The 13880-nt window shown below is 39.1% G+C and overlaps 1 protein-coding gene across 1 annotated transcript in view; it reads right to left on the bottom strand.

Moving 5' to 3' along the window:
* Gpc3 (glypican 3) overlaps window positions 1-13880 on the bottom strand; it is a 352553-nt gene that overhangs the window by 120795 nt on the left and 217878 nt on the right. Inside the window, exon 4 of the mRNA XM_051142244.1 lies at window positions 3743-3876. Within this exon, the coding sequence (XP_050998201.1) occupies window positions 3743-3876 (134 nt within the window). The remainder of the gene's footprint in view (window positions 1-3742; window positions 3877-13880) is intronic.

Here is a 13880-nt window from a genome sequence, read left to right on the forward strand (position 1 = left end):
TTTTTTCTTAAAGTAATTTGATATCATTGTTTTGTTTAATTTGAAAAGACAGAAAAGGTAAAAACCAAAACCAAAACCAAAACCAAAAGAAAAAAAAAAAAAAAAAAAAAAAACCCAGACTAAAGTCAAATTGGAATGATGGGAGATCTTACGTAATTCTGATGGAGGGAGACTTTCCCACTTTAATATCAAACTACAACTTTCTGTAGCTCCAAACACCAGCATCCTTCTTCTTTTTTTTAAATATATTTTATTAATTTATTCATATTACACCTCGTATTACACCTCAATGGTTATCCCATCCCTTGTATCCTCCCATTCCTCCCTCCCTCCCATTTTCCCCTTACTCCCCTCCCCTATGACTGTGACTGAGGGGGATTTCCTCCCTCTGTATATGCTCATAGGGTATCAAGTCTCTTCTTGGTAGCCTGCTATCCTTCCTCTGAGTGCCACCAGGCCTCCCCATCCAGGGGACATGGTCAAATATGGGGCACCAGAGTACATGTGAAAGTCAGACCCCACTCTCCACTCAACTGTGGAGAATGTCTTGTCCATTGGCTAGATCTGGGTAGGGGTTCGATGATGACTGCACTTCTCTTCCCTTTGCCTGGAACACCTCCCCTTCTCTATCTCATAAGCTATGCTCAAAAGCTAACTGATCTGAGTAGCTTTTCTTGATCTCCCCAGAAAGGCTGCTAAGTTTTCCTTCAGTGACAGTGCCACTCTCTTGTGGGTAGCTCTGTCAGGTGACTAGAATTCAATGTAAGATATTGTTCATTTGTATACTTGTCTCCTTGACTGGACTGAGTGGGGGGTCCTCTACTCATTAGAACCCAAGCCTTACACCATTACACCATGCTGAACACATAGATAAGGCTGACAACTGTTAAATGCAATGTTCTCTGTGGAGCAGGATATCATCTACCAGACCTGAAGCTCATTTGCTGACACATTTGCAATATATTTTGTTGCTGAACTTACAAGGGTGACTAGCAAAACTTAAAGAGCAGTGGTCTGAGAGGAGGCAATTACTAGCCTTAGGTTTGGATCAGGGAGACATCAGCTTGTATTTTTTTTTTCTATGTAATTTCCTAAGGGTACCTAACCCATTGCTCTCTCAGACTAAGTCGGACAGAAATGACAAGAAGTACTTAGAGGGACTTCTACAAAGGGGGAAGAACTATAATTTTATCACACTTTGGCAGGTGAGTCATAAGCTTGGTGTATAGGTGCTGAGTGGACTTGAAAAGGAAAATATATTATCCATGAGCTCCACCTAACAGTATCTAGGATATGAAAAGGACCAGGTGTACAGTGTCTCAAGTGAAGGAGGAATTCAGAAGAGTAGAAAAGGGAGTGACTGACAACTCAAATGTACTAAAAATACCAGAGGTGGAAAGGGCTGTGCTGACCATATTACATCTGTGCTGATGCCTTAGGAGTGCATGGTATTCTGCTTTCAGCATTCTAAAATTTACAACAGATATTTCCAACATGTAGTCCTTAAAGAAAACTTGAATCCCACACACAGACCACCGGTTGAATATAAAATTGTCTTTAAACTGAGCTAAGCTCTTTCTAAGACTAGTTGTATGCTGCAAAGTACCCAGTTGGGGGCAGACAAAACAAACAGATGATTTCTGAATGCTTCCAAAAGAATCCCGTGTTTCTTTGTGTGTTGTTACTTTAATAAAGCAAAGGGCTTTTTGATTTATAATCAGACTCAGACAGCTTGCTTGAAACCTCCACACACTGAGGATGAGAACAGCTTTCCTTTCCAATTGTTATGTTTTTAACCACTGATAGATCTTGGGCACAGGTGCTGAGGCTGATAGATGCACACATCCATTTCTCTTGAGAGTGTGAAGTGCTGTACTGAACACAGTAAGAAATGTGCAAGGGTACTGGCACCCTTCCCAAAGAAACCCTGCCAATAACACTCACCCTGAAGAATCCTGCCACTAAGTCAAATCTATAGCTTTTGTCGTTTGTTTCTTCTTCCTCTTCTTACTATCGTTTCATTTGTTCAGAAGTTGCCTATAGGTTCAAAAATAGCTCTAAACAAAATATCATATCTCGGTGCTGGGGGGAGGTGGGCTCCTTTGTCAGTTTCTTCTTTCCCTGAAAGATCAGCATCCAGGTGAACAGTTCTCCCCAGGAAAGCGAATGGAAATACGTGACACAGAGTCCAAAATAGGTAGAAGCCATGCAGCAGAGGGCCGCCAGAACCCCCGCCCCATTTACAAATGTGTCTGGATTGACAAGTTAATTTCATTTATTTTTTTCCTTATTTTGAACTTTTAACTGATAAATACAAATGGTACATAGCAACAGGGTAATTTCAAGATGGGGCTGGCTTGCTATGTTTATTTTAAGAATGCTCGCAGTGTGACTATTGCAAAGTACTAAACTGCCTTTTCCATGAAGCCTTTCCTGAAGATTCCTGCAGCTGAGGATCTGTCTTTCTGTAGGCTGCCTCTGTGCTCTGGAAACTCTTCTGCTTGTATTTATGGTCTGTTTTCCCATTGACCTAGCGATCGTGTCTCTGTGTTTTCAATGTCCTGTATACATTGTAGCGCTACTGGATATTTGATAAATTACTGTTGAACTGAATAACGATAGGTACATACACACATAATTCATGCATGTATAAGTCAAGTATGTGAAAGTTTCCACCAGTTAAAAAGCAATGTCCTGCACAGACTGAAGATAATTCCTCAAGTGGTTCAGAAAAGACACAGTCTCTAGATGGCTGCACATGGTGGCTCAGGCTTTTATTCCAGCACTCCAGGGGTGGGAGCAGGTGGATCTCTGTGAGTTTGAGGCCAGCCTGATCTACATAATGAGTTCCAGGACAGCCAGGGATATAGAGAGAGACTGTCTCAAAATCTAAAAGAAAAACAACAACAACAACAAATATAGCCCACACCTGAGATGTTATTTATTTAATATATTAATTTTCTACCTATAGGCCAGCCTCTCAAAACTCCCTAAAATTCAACAAGAACAACAAAAAGAAAACAACAGAAGACCAATGCCTAACTAGTCTTGAGTCAATGCAGGGCTGGCTACACGTATAATTCTTTGGGTAGCCCAGCTCTCTTGAGAGTTGTGTTGGGCTTCCCATATGATTTCTACCTCTTAAGTATAACCCAGAAGCTAGACTAGGACTGAAGGGAGCCTGGGATGGGTGGGGTGAGTGGGAATAAAGGAATTAGAGCCTGAGGATGGGTGGGGTGTATGAGAATAAAGGCAATTAGAGCCTGCATATTGCCTCCTGACTGATGGTTTAAGAACTATGAAAAACACACTCAGTTTTGTGTAAAATGTGTCATGTGAGTATGCTGGAGTGTCTTGCTACCTCCTTTTGCTGGATGCACTGTTAATAATAAGAATAACCGCAAGCTACATCACTGAATTATAAGATCTTGTAAGCAGGAAATATTTTATTCCATAAATAAGGGCTCTTGAATAGGAAGTTCGTTCTACCTATGTTGTCCAACTAAGTATTTATACCTGGAAAATAGAAATATTTACACCTGGAAACTATGCCACCTTAATATGGCACAATTATAGTATGATTTTATTCTGTAACAGAGATATATATTTTTTAATTCAGCACCTTACTCTGAAGAAGTAAATAACATGCATGTGAGAAACTTTGCTCCAGTGATTTTTGGCCTGAAAGCACAGTGGCTGATTGTATGCTGAAAGGAAGGGGTGGGGGTGGGAGTTCTCTCACCTTCTTCGGCTGGATAAGGTCTCTTCATGTTCTACATGAGCAACTTTTAATACCTTCTTGTCAATGAACAGATCTTCAGGATAATAAGCAGATCTATATTGGCGTTGCTGGGAGTGGGCACACAACTTGCCAATCTGAAAAAAAAAAAAAAGAAGAAACATAATATAATAGAGCACAATGTTTTCACAGATAGGATGGCAGAAACAGATTTGGAGATGCAAGGCAATTTCCTCCCTAAATTTCCTTTCCAAGCGCAGAACAGAGTCATTAATGGAGTCAAAACAAGTAATGAGGTTTTAAGTCAAAGAACCAGAAGTAGAAGGGAAGGGCACTCGGCTGCTGAGGAGTTCTGTCTACTCAGATTCTTAAGATGAAAAGGAAACATCAACAGGGCCCTCTCTACACAGGCCTCACTCTGTGACAGCTTTCAATGTCACTTGCTGTTGGTATGCATGTAGAAGTCCACAACAGGCAATTTAGACACTGGAGACAATCTGATGCAGGAGATGGAGTGGTTTGAGAGGTGGTGCCAAGTAGCCTCTTGCTAGAAGAGTAGCCTTCCACGCACAGAGCGCACCCAGTTCTTACAAGTGCGTCCTTACTAAACTCAAGTTAAAGGGTTTTGAAAAATGTCAGTAGAGCTGCTCATCTGGATTCCCTAAAAAGGCCGGAGGGAAGCAAGCACATCAACACACCAATAGTCACGTCATCAGCTGTGAATCATGTATCAACTAAACATCGGCAGGATTGTATTTAAAGAGTACAGGCACTTAAGAAAGCCAGATTCCCTCTTTCCTTTCTGCTATTTCTCACTCATCCACTCAAAACATTTATTGGACACATCTTTCACACCTATATGGCAGATATTTTTTTAAATGACTCGCTTTCTTACTTGCTTAGCCCTCTTCTAAGTTGTTTCTGTGGTTATTTGCAGACTAATGCCTAAGACAACATCCCTATAAATGTACAAATAAATAAGCATGAATACTTATTTATATTTATTATATTGCTCTCTGTGCCAGACACTATGTTAAATACTATCAGTTCTATATAGATGAAGAAATTGAGGCTCAGGAGCTTAAGAGACTTGCCTAATGCAAACAGGCAGTGGATGCACTTGACTATCGTTGAACCTATTAGTCCGACTACAATCTTAACACAGTACTGCCTCCCTGGAGCAGGATGCGTGCTTTCCATTTGCTTACATTTTGTTTTGGGAAGAAAGAGTACCAACCTTCAATGACATATCACTAACTAACATAGCTCAGATGAATATACAGACAGTAAAGTTCAAGGAAAGAATTGGAAGCATCTTGTGAGGACAGGGATTTGTATGTGTGTCACTTCTATACCTTCACACAGTTTACAGTAGCCTTTATACACTGCTAGGCAAATTAATATCCAATTTCCTTTCACTGGATAATGTACCAAGTCAAAAATATTGCTACTTTTAAATTTGGGTAGTTGGAGTGAATTTATTGAACATGTGAGTGTCTCTATCAAAAGATTAGGATTATTTATTTACTTATTTATCTATTTTGGTTTTTCAAGACAGAGTTTCTTTGTCTATCCTTGGCTGTCCTGTGCTCACTTTGTAGACCAAGCTCACCTCGAACTCACAGAGATCTGCCTGCCTCTGCCTCCCTGAGTGCTGAGATTAAAGGCAGGCGCCACCAATGCCTGGCAAAAGACTAGGAATTTAAAGCCTTTTTGTTTTTTCTGAACTATGATTCCTAATGGTGCTTTTATTTATGTGCCAGAACCTACAGCAGGAAAAGCAATAGCACTGTCAAAGACTACAAGACCTGACAACTAAAATGGCATTGCCTATGACTGCACCACAGGCAGCAAGTCACTGTGGTCACCTTAGTACCACTCCGCTCCAACAGTATCTAGAACTCTTATCTTCATGCAGTCAAGAAATACATTCATCTGACCATTGGGGGACAGGATATACAAGCTGCTGTTTGTATTTAAATTACCATAATATTTGTACATACGCATGGTAGTACACTAATCTTTCAACATATGTATATAATGTGCAGGCACCAAATCAAGGCAATTAGCATATCCATCATTTCTAACGTCTGTCTTCTTTTATGTTGGAAACATTCAAGACCCGCCCCCTTTTTTTAACATTTACTTATCTGTATGTGTGACTGCACATGCCCATGTTCATTTGCACTATATTGTTTGGAGAATCAAACTCAGATTGGGCTCCATAATAAATGCCTTTGCCTCATTGGAGCAGGTCTCTCTTTTTCTATCTATTTTTGTATTGAAATATACAGTAAGTTGTTAATTATAGTCATACCACTGTAATTAGCTTTTCCGTCTAAAAGTGTTTTTACATCTGTTAAGCAGCCTTTCTCTATCTCTCTCTCTCCCTTCAATCCCTCTCAGCCTTCATGATAACTACCACTCTACTCTCAACTTCTAAAAGAGCAACTGTTTTAGTTTCTATGCATCAGAGGGGTTCTGTGCTATCTGTCACTCTTCTGCACATGGCTTATTTCATATAACATAATGTCAGTCATATTCATTCATGTATAGCCAATTCCTACTTCTTACCCATAATAGTATTTTGCCTTTTCTTGGTCCTGTGGTTTCACTTTACTTATCCTTCTAGCCCTATATGAAGGAAGAATATAGTATATTTGAGGAGCCATATTTATTTCAGGTTCCCTTGAAAAGAAAAGGTAAAAATTACTTTCCTAGTAGGTTATATTACCATGAGAGAAATTTTCTTACTCATTACTAGCACTAAATTCCCCTGTAGGATAATGCATATTAAATATGAACTGTGCTCTTATGACCCACTTTACCAAATACTGCCCATGAAATTTGTTTAGGGGTATCTTGGGCCAAGGGTGAGAATTCTAAATGTTTCCAGTTAAAATATAACATTGAGCTTTCGTCTCTTGAACCATATACCATGTTGTTGTACATTTTCGTTTAATTAAATCTTAAAAGTTTTCAAGCAAAATATACATTGAAATTATCAGCTTTTTAATAGTAGTAACCATGCCTATTTAACAATTCCATAGGTATAATAAAAATGCTAATGTATGTTAATGTTTAGTCTGTGGTTAATGTTTTGTCTTGTTAATTTCCCTAGGGCTTTTATTACTGATTTAAATCTGCCACACTACTCAACTGATTGCACTGCTTCCACAAACTGCAAGGAAGTAGCTCAAATGAATACTGATGAACAGAAATGAACAAACATTTGGCTAAGCAAACCATTCTTATTGTATGTGTACAATTGTTACATACATTTTCGTACAATGAGATGGGCATGACAGGCATTCCTCATTCATTTTCTGTACAAAAAATATGCATATGAGCATTAAATTAATTTATAACCTTGTACTTGAGGAAGCACATCGTTATTAATTAACTATTGATTGATCTGGATATAGAGCAGAGAGGATAATGAACAGAGCTGGTGACAATGTGTTTTTTTTTTCTACCCCACAGACATTTTACTGTGACTCATTATTAATTGCCAGGCCATTAAAGTAAAAGCTCCCTAATAATTTGCAGTGTATTAGAAATCAAGCTATTTTAAGAAATCAGGTAGAATTACCCTAATATTTTATACAAGTCATGTCTTGAAATTGGAATCTAGGAGGGGGAAAAAACCCTGAAAGTCCTACAGATCGGTTTGCCTTTAATATGAAGTACATCCCATATTAGAGTGGAAAGAACAATTTGGAATCAGGACACCTGGGGTTTTAGTCACAGCTCATCCTTGGACCATTTCAAAACATCAGACAAGATATTTAATTCTCTTGAAATTCTTAGTTTCAGCATCTTTAAAGTGGAGACAAAAGCAATACCTGTCACACCTGGCTACAAGATGAGGATGAAGTAAAGCAAAGGTCCAAAGGGTAGTGTGACTGCTATGTGTGCTAGCTCATTGTGTAAGTTGAGCCTACCTACCTGTGGCAGCCTGCCTCAGTGTGTCACAGCCCTGGATTGGCTGGTTAAGCACATACACTATGACTGCTGATTCTATGCAGAGGAATTCTTAATTCATATACTGTGTCTTAGTGTGTTGTTGTGTCTCTTTTGAATAGCTTCTAGCGTACGTCTTAAAATTTAATATAAATATAAATTGCTCAGCAATCTTACTCACATAACATAGAAGCCTGTTCAACAGACAGAGGGTGAGGTCTAAGATGAGTAGCAAGACCCATGTCCAGTGATTCTTAAAGTCGTGGTCCTAAAACAAGCAGCATCAGCAGACTACTTGAGCCTTGTGTGAAATGCAAATTTTGGGAGCACAGGCTCAGACACATTTTGTCATAAACCCCAGGAGTGAGGACTGGCCATATGTGTGTTCTCTGCTGGCCTTCACCACGTCTTTCTCCTGCTTTAGCCTTATAGGTACTGGCATTATAGGTATATATCATTATGCCTGGATGTCGTCGTTTGATAAATTATTATTTTGAAGTATATGACCTTCAGGCTTTCTGTGTGGAAATACATATTTGTAGTTTATTTATCAAGAATACTTTGATTTTAACATTTTATCTGTAACTCATTATGAGAGAGGCTCATGCCTTTCATCTCAGCACCCAGGTGGTAGAAGGAGGTAGATCTCTCTGAGTTTGAAGCCAGCTTAGTCTACATAACAAGTTCTAGGCCAGCCATGGTTACATATTGAATTCCTTTATTTAAAAAGTGTTCATGGAAGAAAGGAATCTATAGATTATAATTTTAATTAAAGAACAAAGTTATGGGAGTTAGTGATGTAGATCAGCAGTAGACCACCATTGTAGCATGAATAACTAGATTTGGTCCTCAAAATGTGGGATGTGGAGTTGGGAGGAGACTTCTTCTTTGTCTTCTTGATCTTACAGGTATAAATAATTTATTGGTTGTGGGAAAGAATAAGCCTTGTCACAGGTGGGAGCAGTCTTGGCGGGCTTTACCCTTGGGGCACCCCATGAATACCTTGTGACAGACTGAGTGGAGACATCCTGGGTCTGGAATTCAGGAAGCAGACCTGGGAACCCCACCTGGACTATTGTCTTTCTAATGGACCTTCACCAGGAGAAGGAGCCGGTCCTTCCCACGTGACTCAGGCAGTTGGGGAAGAGAGAATAACAAAGTCGGCTGCAGAGAGAGCGTGCAGAGCAGCGGACCAGCTGGACCAGCACGCAGGCCAGAGAGACACCTAAGGATCTGTCCCGTGGAACGGCTACCGGAAGGTTCACTCTTTTGTCCCTTTAACCTTTTTCCTTCTTGTATAAGCTAGTTGGGTTGTATAATAAAGTTTAATTGCTAAGAAACAGAGTCAACAATTGGTTTTGCTTAAGAGACAGAAAGAACATGAAATTTGTTGTGTAGGGAGGAGGGGGAGGACCTAGGAAGAGCTGTAGTAGGGGAATGAATATGATTGAAATATATCATGTCAAATTCTCAAAGAATAAATAAACACATTAAAATACAAATAATTTATGCTATTTTTTTTTGCTATAAGAGAACATTTAAGAATAGTATTACCTTACAAACCAAGCTGCAGCAGTATCTTGAATTCAATCATTCTCAATTTAAAGAAAATGGAATTCAATATTTAAAACAAATGTTATGAGTTCTTTAAAAGTCAAAACTATTCATTATAACTTTTCAAAGTGGAAATGTAAAAGCCAATGAAATATCTTAGGTGATAACTTCCTGTGTTATATTTGCCAAAACACTGTACACAACAGTAGAAAAACTAATAAAAAACTGTAACGTTCACACTGTGCTATGCCAGCTAGGTGAAAAGTCAGTAGATGAAATCTTGCCACTTTGGAAAGAGAGACTAAACTCTGAGCTGCAAACATAAAAATGAAGCGAATACACTCTCAACAGAGTATACTTTCACCTTGCAAATGAACATACCCTTAAACATGGGCTGGAACTACTATTTTGCTTATATTCATTTGCTGGCAGAAGTAATTAATCATCCAAGCTTTACTATATGAAAGCTTAGTGTGTGTGTTGTGGGGGGCAGGGTGGAGAGGAGCTAGGGTATTGGTAATATTGAAGTATGCAAAGCCTTGAGGAGTGTTGTGTAAGTTCAGTGTTTCCTCAAATGAATGTGCTGACATCTGCGATGATGGTGTAGAAGCTGTGAGGTAGGGGACGCGTACAACTGCTGGCACTGTAGCATGTGTAAAGACAGTGACACTAAACTGCAAGAGTCACTGTAGTTTTACTGCCAAGCACTCACACTTTTAAAAAAATAGCCAGTTTCACTTACCAATATACTTGAAGAAGTAGAAAAACTCAATTGACCCCTGAGCGTATGACTTTTTGAATACTATATGTGTGATGAAACGGGATGTATACTCCACGTACTCCCATTACGTACTGAGGTGCGGTAGTCAACTAGAGGCAAAGCACGTGTACCATTGCATTATGATATGAATTAAACATTCATATCCTGAAACACTGTTTTTACTCGGAAGACTGGCACACAAACTGTCTTCCAACTTGAATATTGGCAGGCATTTTTCTCAGAACTGAATGTGCAAGCCCATTCCTTCAAGGAACACATTGACAGTGTTTCCAGTCAATGATCAAATTTTCACACGCAAGCAAAACTGAAACATTTGGAAGCAAAGCCTTGGATGACACTTGACGCTTCCTAAATGTAAAGGCTTTCCGATTCAAGCAGTGTAATATTCATGACCATGATGCCCTGGTGTTATATAATAATATGTGTTCCTATATGGCATGTGGGCATAATTCACACAAATAATTTTCAACTAACCAATGTTTCCTAATATAAAAACCACACAATAACTAAAGATCCAGAGCAAGTAGAAAATTGTGAAAACAATGTAACAGGCGCACCTCATTGCAAGGGGCCCTTCAACAAGGTTAGCTGCTGATTTTTTGGAGATACATTTAAAGGATTCAAAGAAGTTCTTTCTTTATCTAAGAAGTTTATGTCCTTCAAAACTATCAAAATGATGGAGAAATTAAAACATCCTTAGGCACATGTCCCATAATGGCACCCACTACAGTGCCAGCAGTTTTATCTATCTCCTACCCCACAGCTGAATTTAAACAATGTTTTTCAATGCTTTGTATACTCAAATGCTACCAATGTCCTAGCTCCTCTCCCCTCCAACACACACACACACACACACACACACACACACACACACACACACACACACACTAAGCTGTCACATAACAGAGCGTGGAAGACAGGGGGAAGATCAGTTTGTTGCTGGCAAATATGTCTGCTCTTCCAAATCCTTCAGTATGAAATACAAATACATGACTGTAGCATGCATCCATGGGAGGAAATGGAGACAGCTGGGAAAGTTCACGTTATAAGTTAATATAGAAAACACAGTTGGTATAGTTTTGGTTGCAATTCCCCCTGCCAGATTTAATATACAAGTGTGAATGAGCAAAAACTACAGATTTGTTGGTGTGGTTTTACAATCATGGTACAAAGAACATATGTAAGGAAACATTTTGTAAACTACTGAGATAAAGTTGGTATTTATCAAAATCAGAGATGTTATGAAAAGCAAGGGACCAAAACTGTAGACTAGGAAACTGGTAACAAAAGAGAAGGTGATAGTTAATAACTAAGAAATAAATGAAATGTAAGGCATTTACAAAAAAAAAAAAATCACAAAACAAGAGCTACAAATTCTATTTTACCAGTAATTTTACTAATGACATATGCACCAAATGTGCCAATCAAAAAGTAGAGATGAATCATTTAAATCCAAAACGGCATAGTGTAAGTCTATGCTTTTACAAAGAAACGCAATTTGGATTGAAAGTAAAAAGATGGAAAGCATACGAACACTTTTATCTGTAACAAAATGACAGTTGGAATAGCTGTGGTAATATAACCCAAGACAGACTTCAAGACAGACACAACTTGTTGAGAGGCAACAAAAGATTTTATAGTGATAAAAGTGTCCACTCATTGGAAGATAAGAATGTGAGCATATACATGCTGAAACCAAATATGTAAAAGGAAACTGTTACATTTCAAGGGAGAAAAAGACAAATCAACAACAAAATTTAATTTTAAAGTCTCTCGTTGAATAATGGATAAAGTAATCAGGAAGGATGGCGACAAGGAAACGGAAGACCTGAACAACAAAATTGTAAGGAGACCACAGAGACATCTATAGCACACTCAGTACAACAACAACAAAACAAAACAAGCAAACAAACAAAAAACCCTACTACCAAGTGCATGTGGGACATTCTTTAAGTATTTTTTCCCTATGGGTGTTTTGTCTCTGTGCATGTCTGCACACCACATACATGTCTGGTGCCCAAGAGGACGATGGACCCCTGGTACCTGGGAATTCAAATGGTTGTGAGCCTCCCTGTAGCTGCTGGGAGTGGAACCTACTAGCTGTTGCAGGCAGTGGCTCTCCTCCAGGCACCCTTGAGTCAGTCTCTCTGCTCTCTCATGCCCACGCACAGCACCACAGTGGCCTGAAACCTCTGAGACATGAGCACAACAACTAGCTCCCTCTCTTTAAACTGTTCTCTCGAGTATTTGGTCACAGTGACCAAAAAAAGCTAACTAACATATACTATACATAGCAAGTAACTCAAAGTTAATATCAGTCCACTTTTAATTGCTAAATATATCTACAAAACTTTGGGAGGAAACAGGTCTAAATGTTTGTGGTCTTAAATCTGACACTATAGTTTCTTAGTAATGACAACCAAGGTGTGTGTGGGGGGAGGGAGAATAGATCACCTGGGCTGTATAAAATTTAAAGGTGTTCATGCCTCAACGGTTCATAATCTATAACCATTTATCTGCTAAGGGTCTAGTGTTCTGACTATATAGAGAACCCTTGTAACTCAACAATAAAATAACAACAACAACAACACACACATGGACACAGTCTGAAGAGCCCCCTTTATTGTTTGTCACCTCCCTAGTCCTAATCTGTGCCTGTGGTCCGTTTTTTTATAACTTTTTGCTTTTCATGCACTCATTCCGATTCAAATGTTACATAATTCAGACTCAAGTCTGATTTGAAGCAGGTTCTAGAAAATCATGGCAATGTAAAAACAGAGCAGAGTAACATGCAGTGCTGCCAGCAACCTTATCACCAAACCCAGTAACATCTCCGCATCCCCAGACTATAGGGTACCACCACACAGTCCAGGCTGTCAGGACCGGCCAACTTTGAAACTTCTTTTGCTCACTCTAATTAAATTCTTACGGGCTGAAGGAGTATTAGACAATGAGTTAAAAAAAGGGAACATGGAACATGTTAAAAGACATCTTCCATCATTTCATCATCCATTTGTATGCATAATAAAAACCCATTTTACGTAACCACGCACCATTCCTAAAATTGCATGAGAAACAGTGCACCCAGTAAGTTGCAAAATTGTTCTGATTGTAACTTCAGCCAAACTCATCAGTCCATCTAAATGAAGACAGCACCACTGACCAATACCTTCGGTCTTTGCTGATTGCCCTCCACTGCAAATAGACCTTTGCTGATTGGTTTTAGCCAAAGTTATTATCAGAACCACTTCTGAGATAAATTTTGAAAAGAACATGATTGAAAGGAGTGAGAAAATCAGGTGAATTGAGAAGCATTGTGACCTCTGAACAGAAATAGCTCAGAGAGACTCATCTCATGCATGCCCCCTCTGTGTCATCTCATGCATATCCCTCGGTGTCATCTTGTGCACGTCAGCAGCACTGGACATTGCTATCATTTCAGCTCTTTTTCCCTACAGGTGCTATTTTCACTCTCCAATTTATTCTTCTAATCATCTCCTTAAATGTCAGTCATGATTCCGAACGCCCATACCTGACTTCTCTCTCTGCCCAGTCTATTAATGAAGGGATACTATCAGGAAATCTTGTCATTTCTTCTAAGATATTTACACAACCTAAGCTATACTGCATGAGTTTTCAGATGGGGATGGGACAGCTATTTTCTTCAGTGGTGTAACTACTGGCAAGGTACATATGTTTCTGTAAGCCAACATCCACTTTTGCTCCTGGAAACACCCTAATGAAACTCATTGATTCACATATACACACAGAAGCACATGGAAGTACAAGGGGGACTAGTTGAGGCAAAGGAAGGAATTAATGGAAGGTGAACAAGAACAAGAG

This window comes from Acomys russatus, chromosome X (assembly GCF_903995435.1).
Source record: "Acomys russatus chromosome X, mAcoRus1.1, whole genome shotgun sequence".
In the NCBI taxonomy this organism is placed as follows: Eukaryota; Metazoa; Chordata; class Mammalia; order Rodentia; family Muridae; genus Acomys; species Acomys russatus.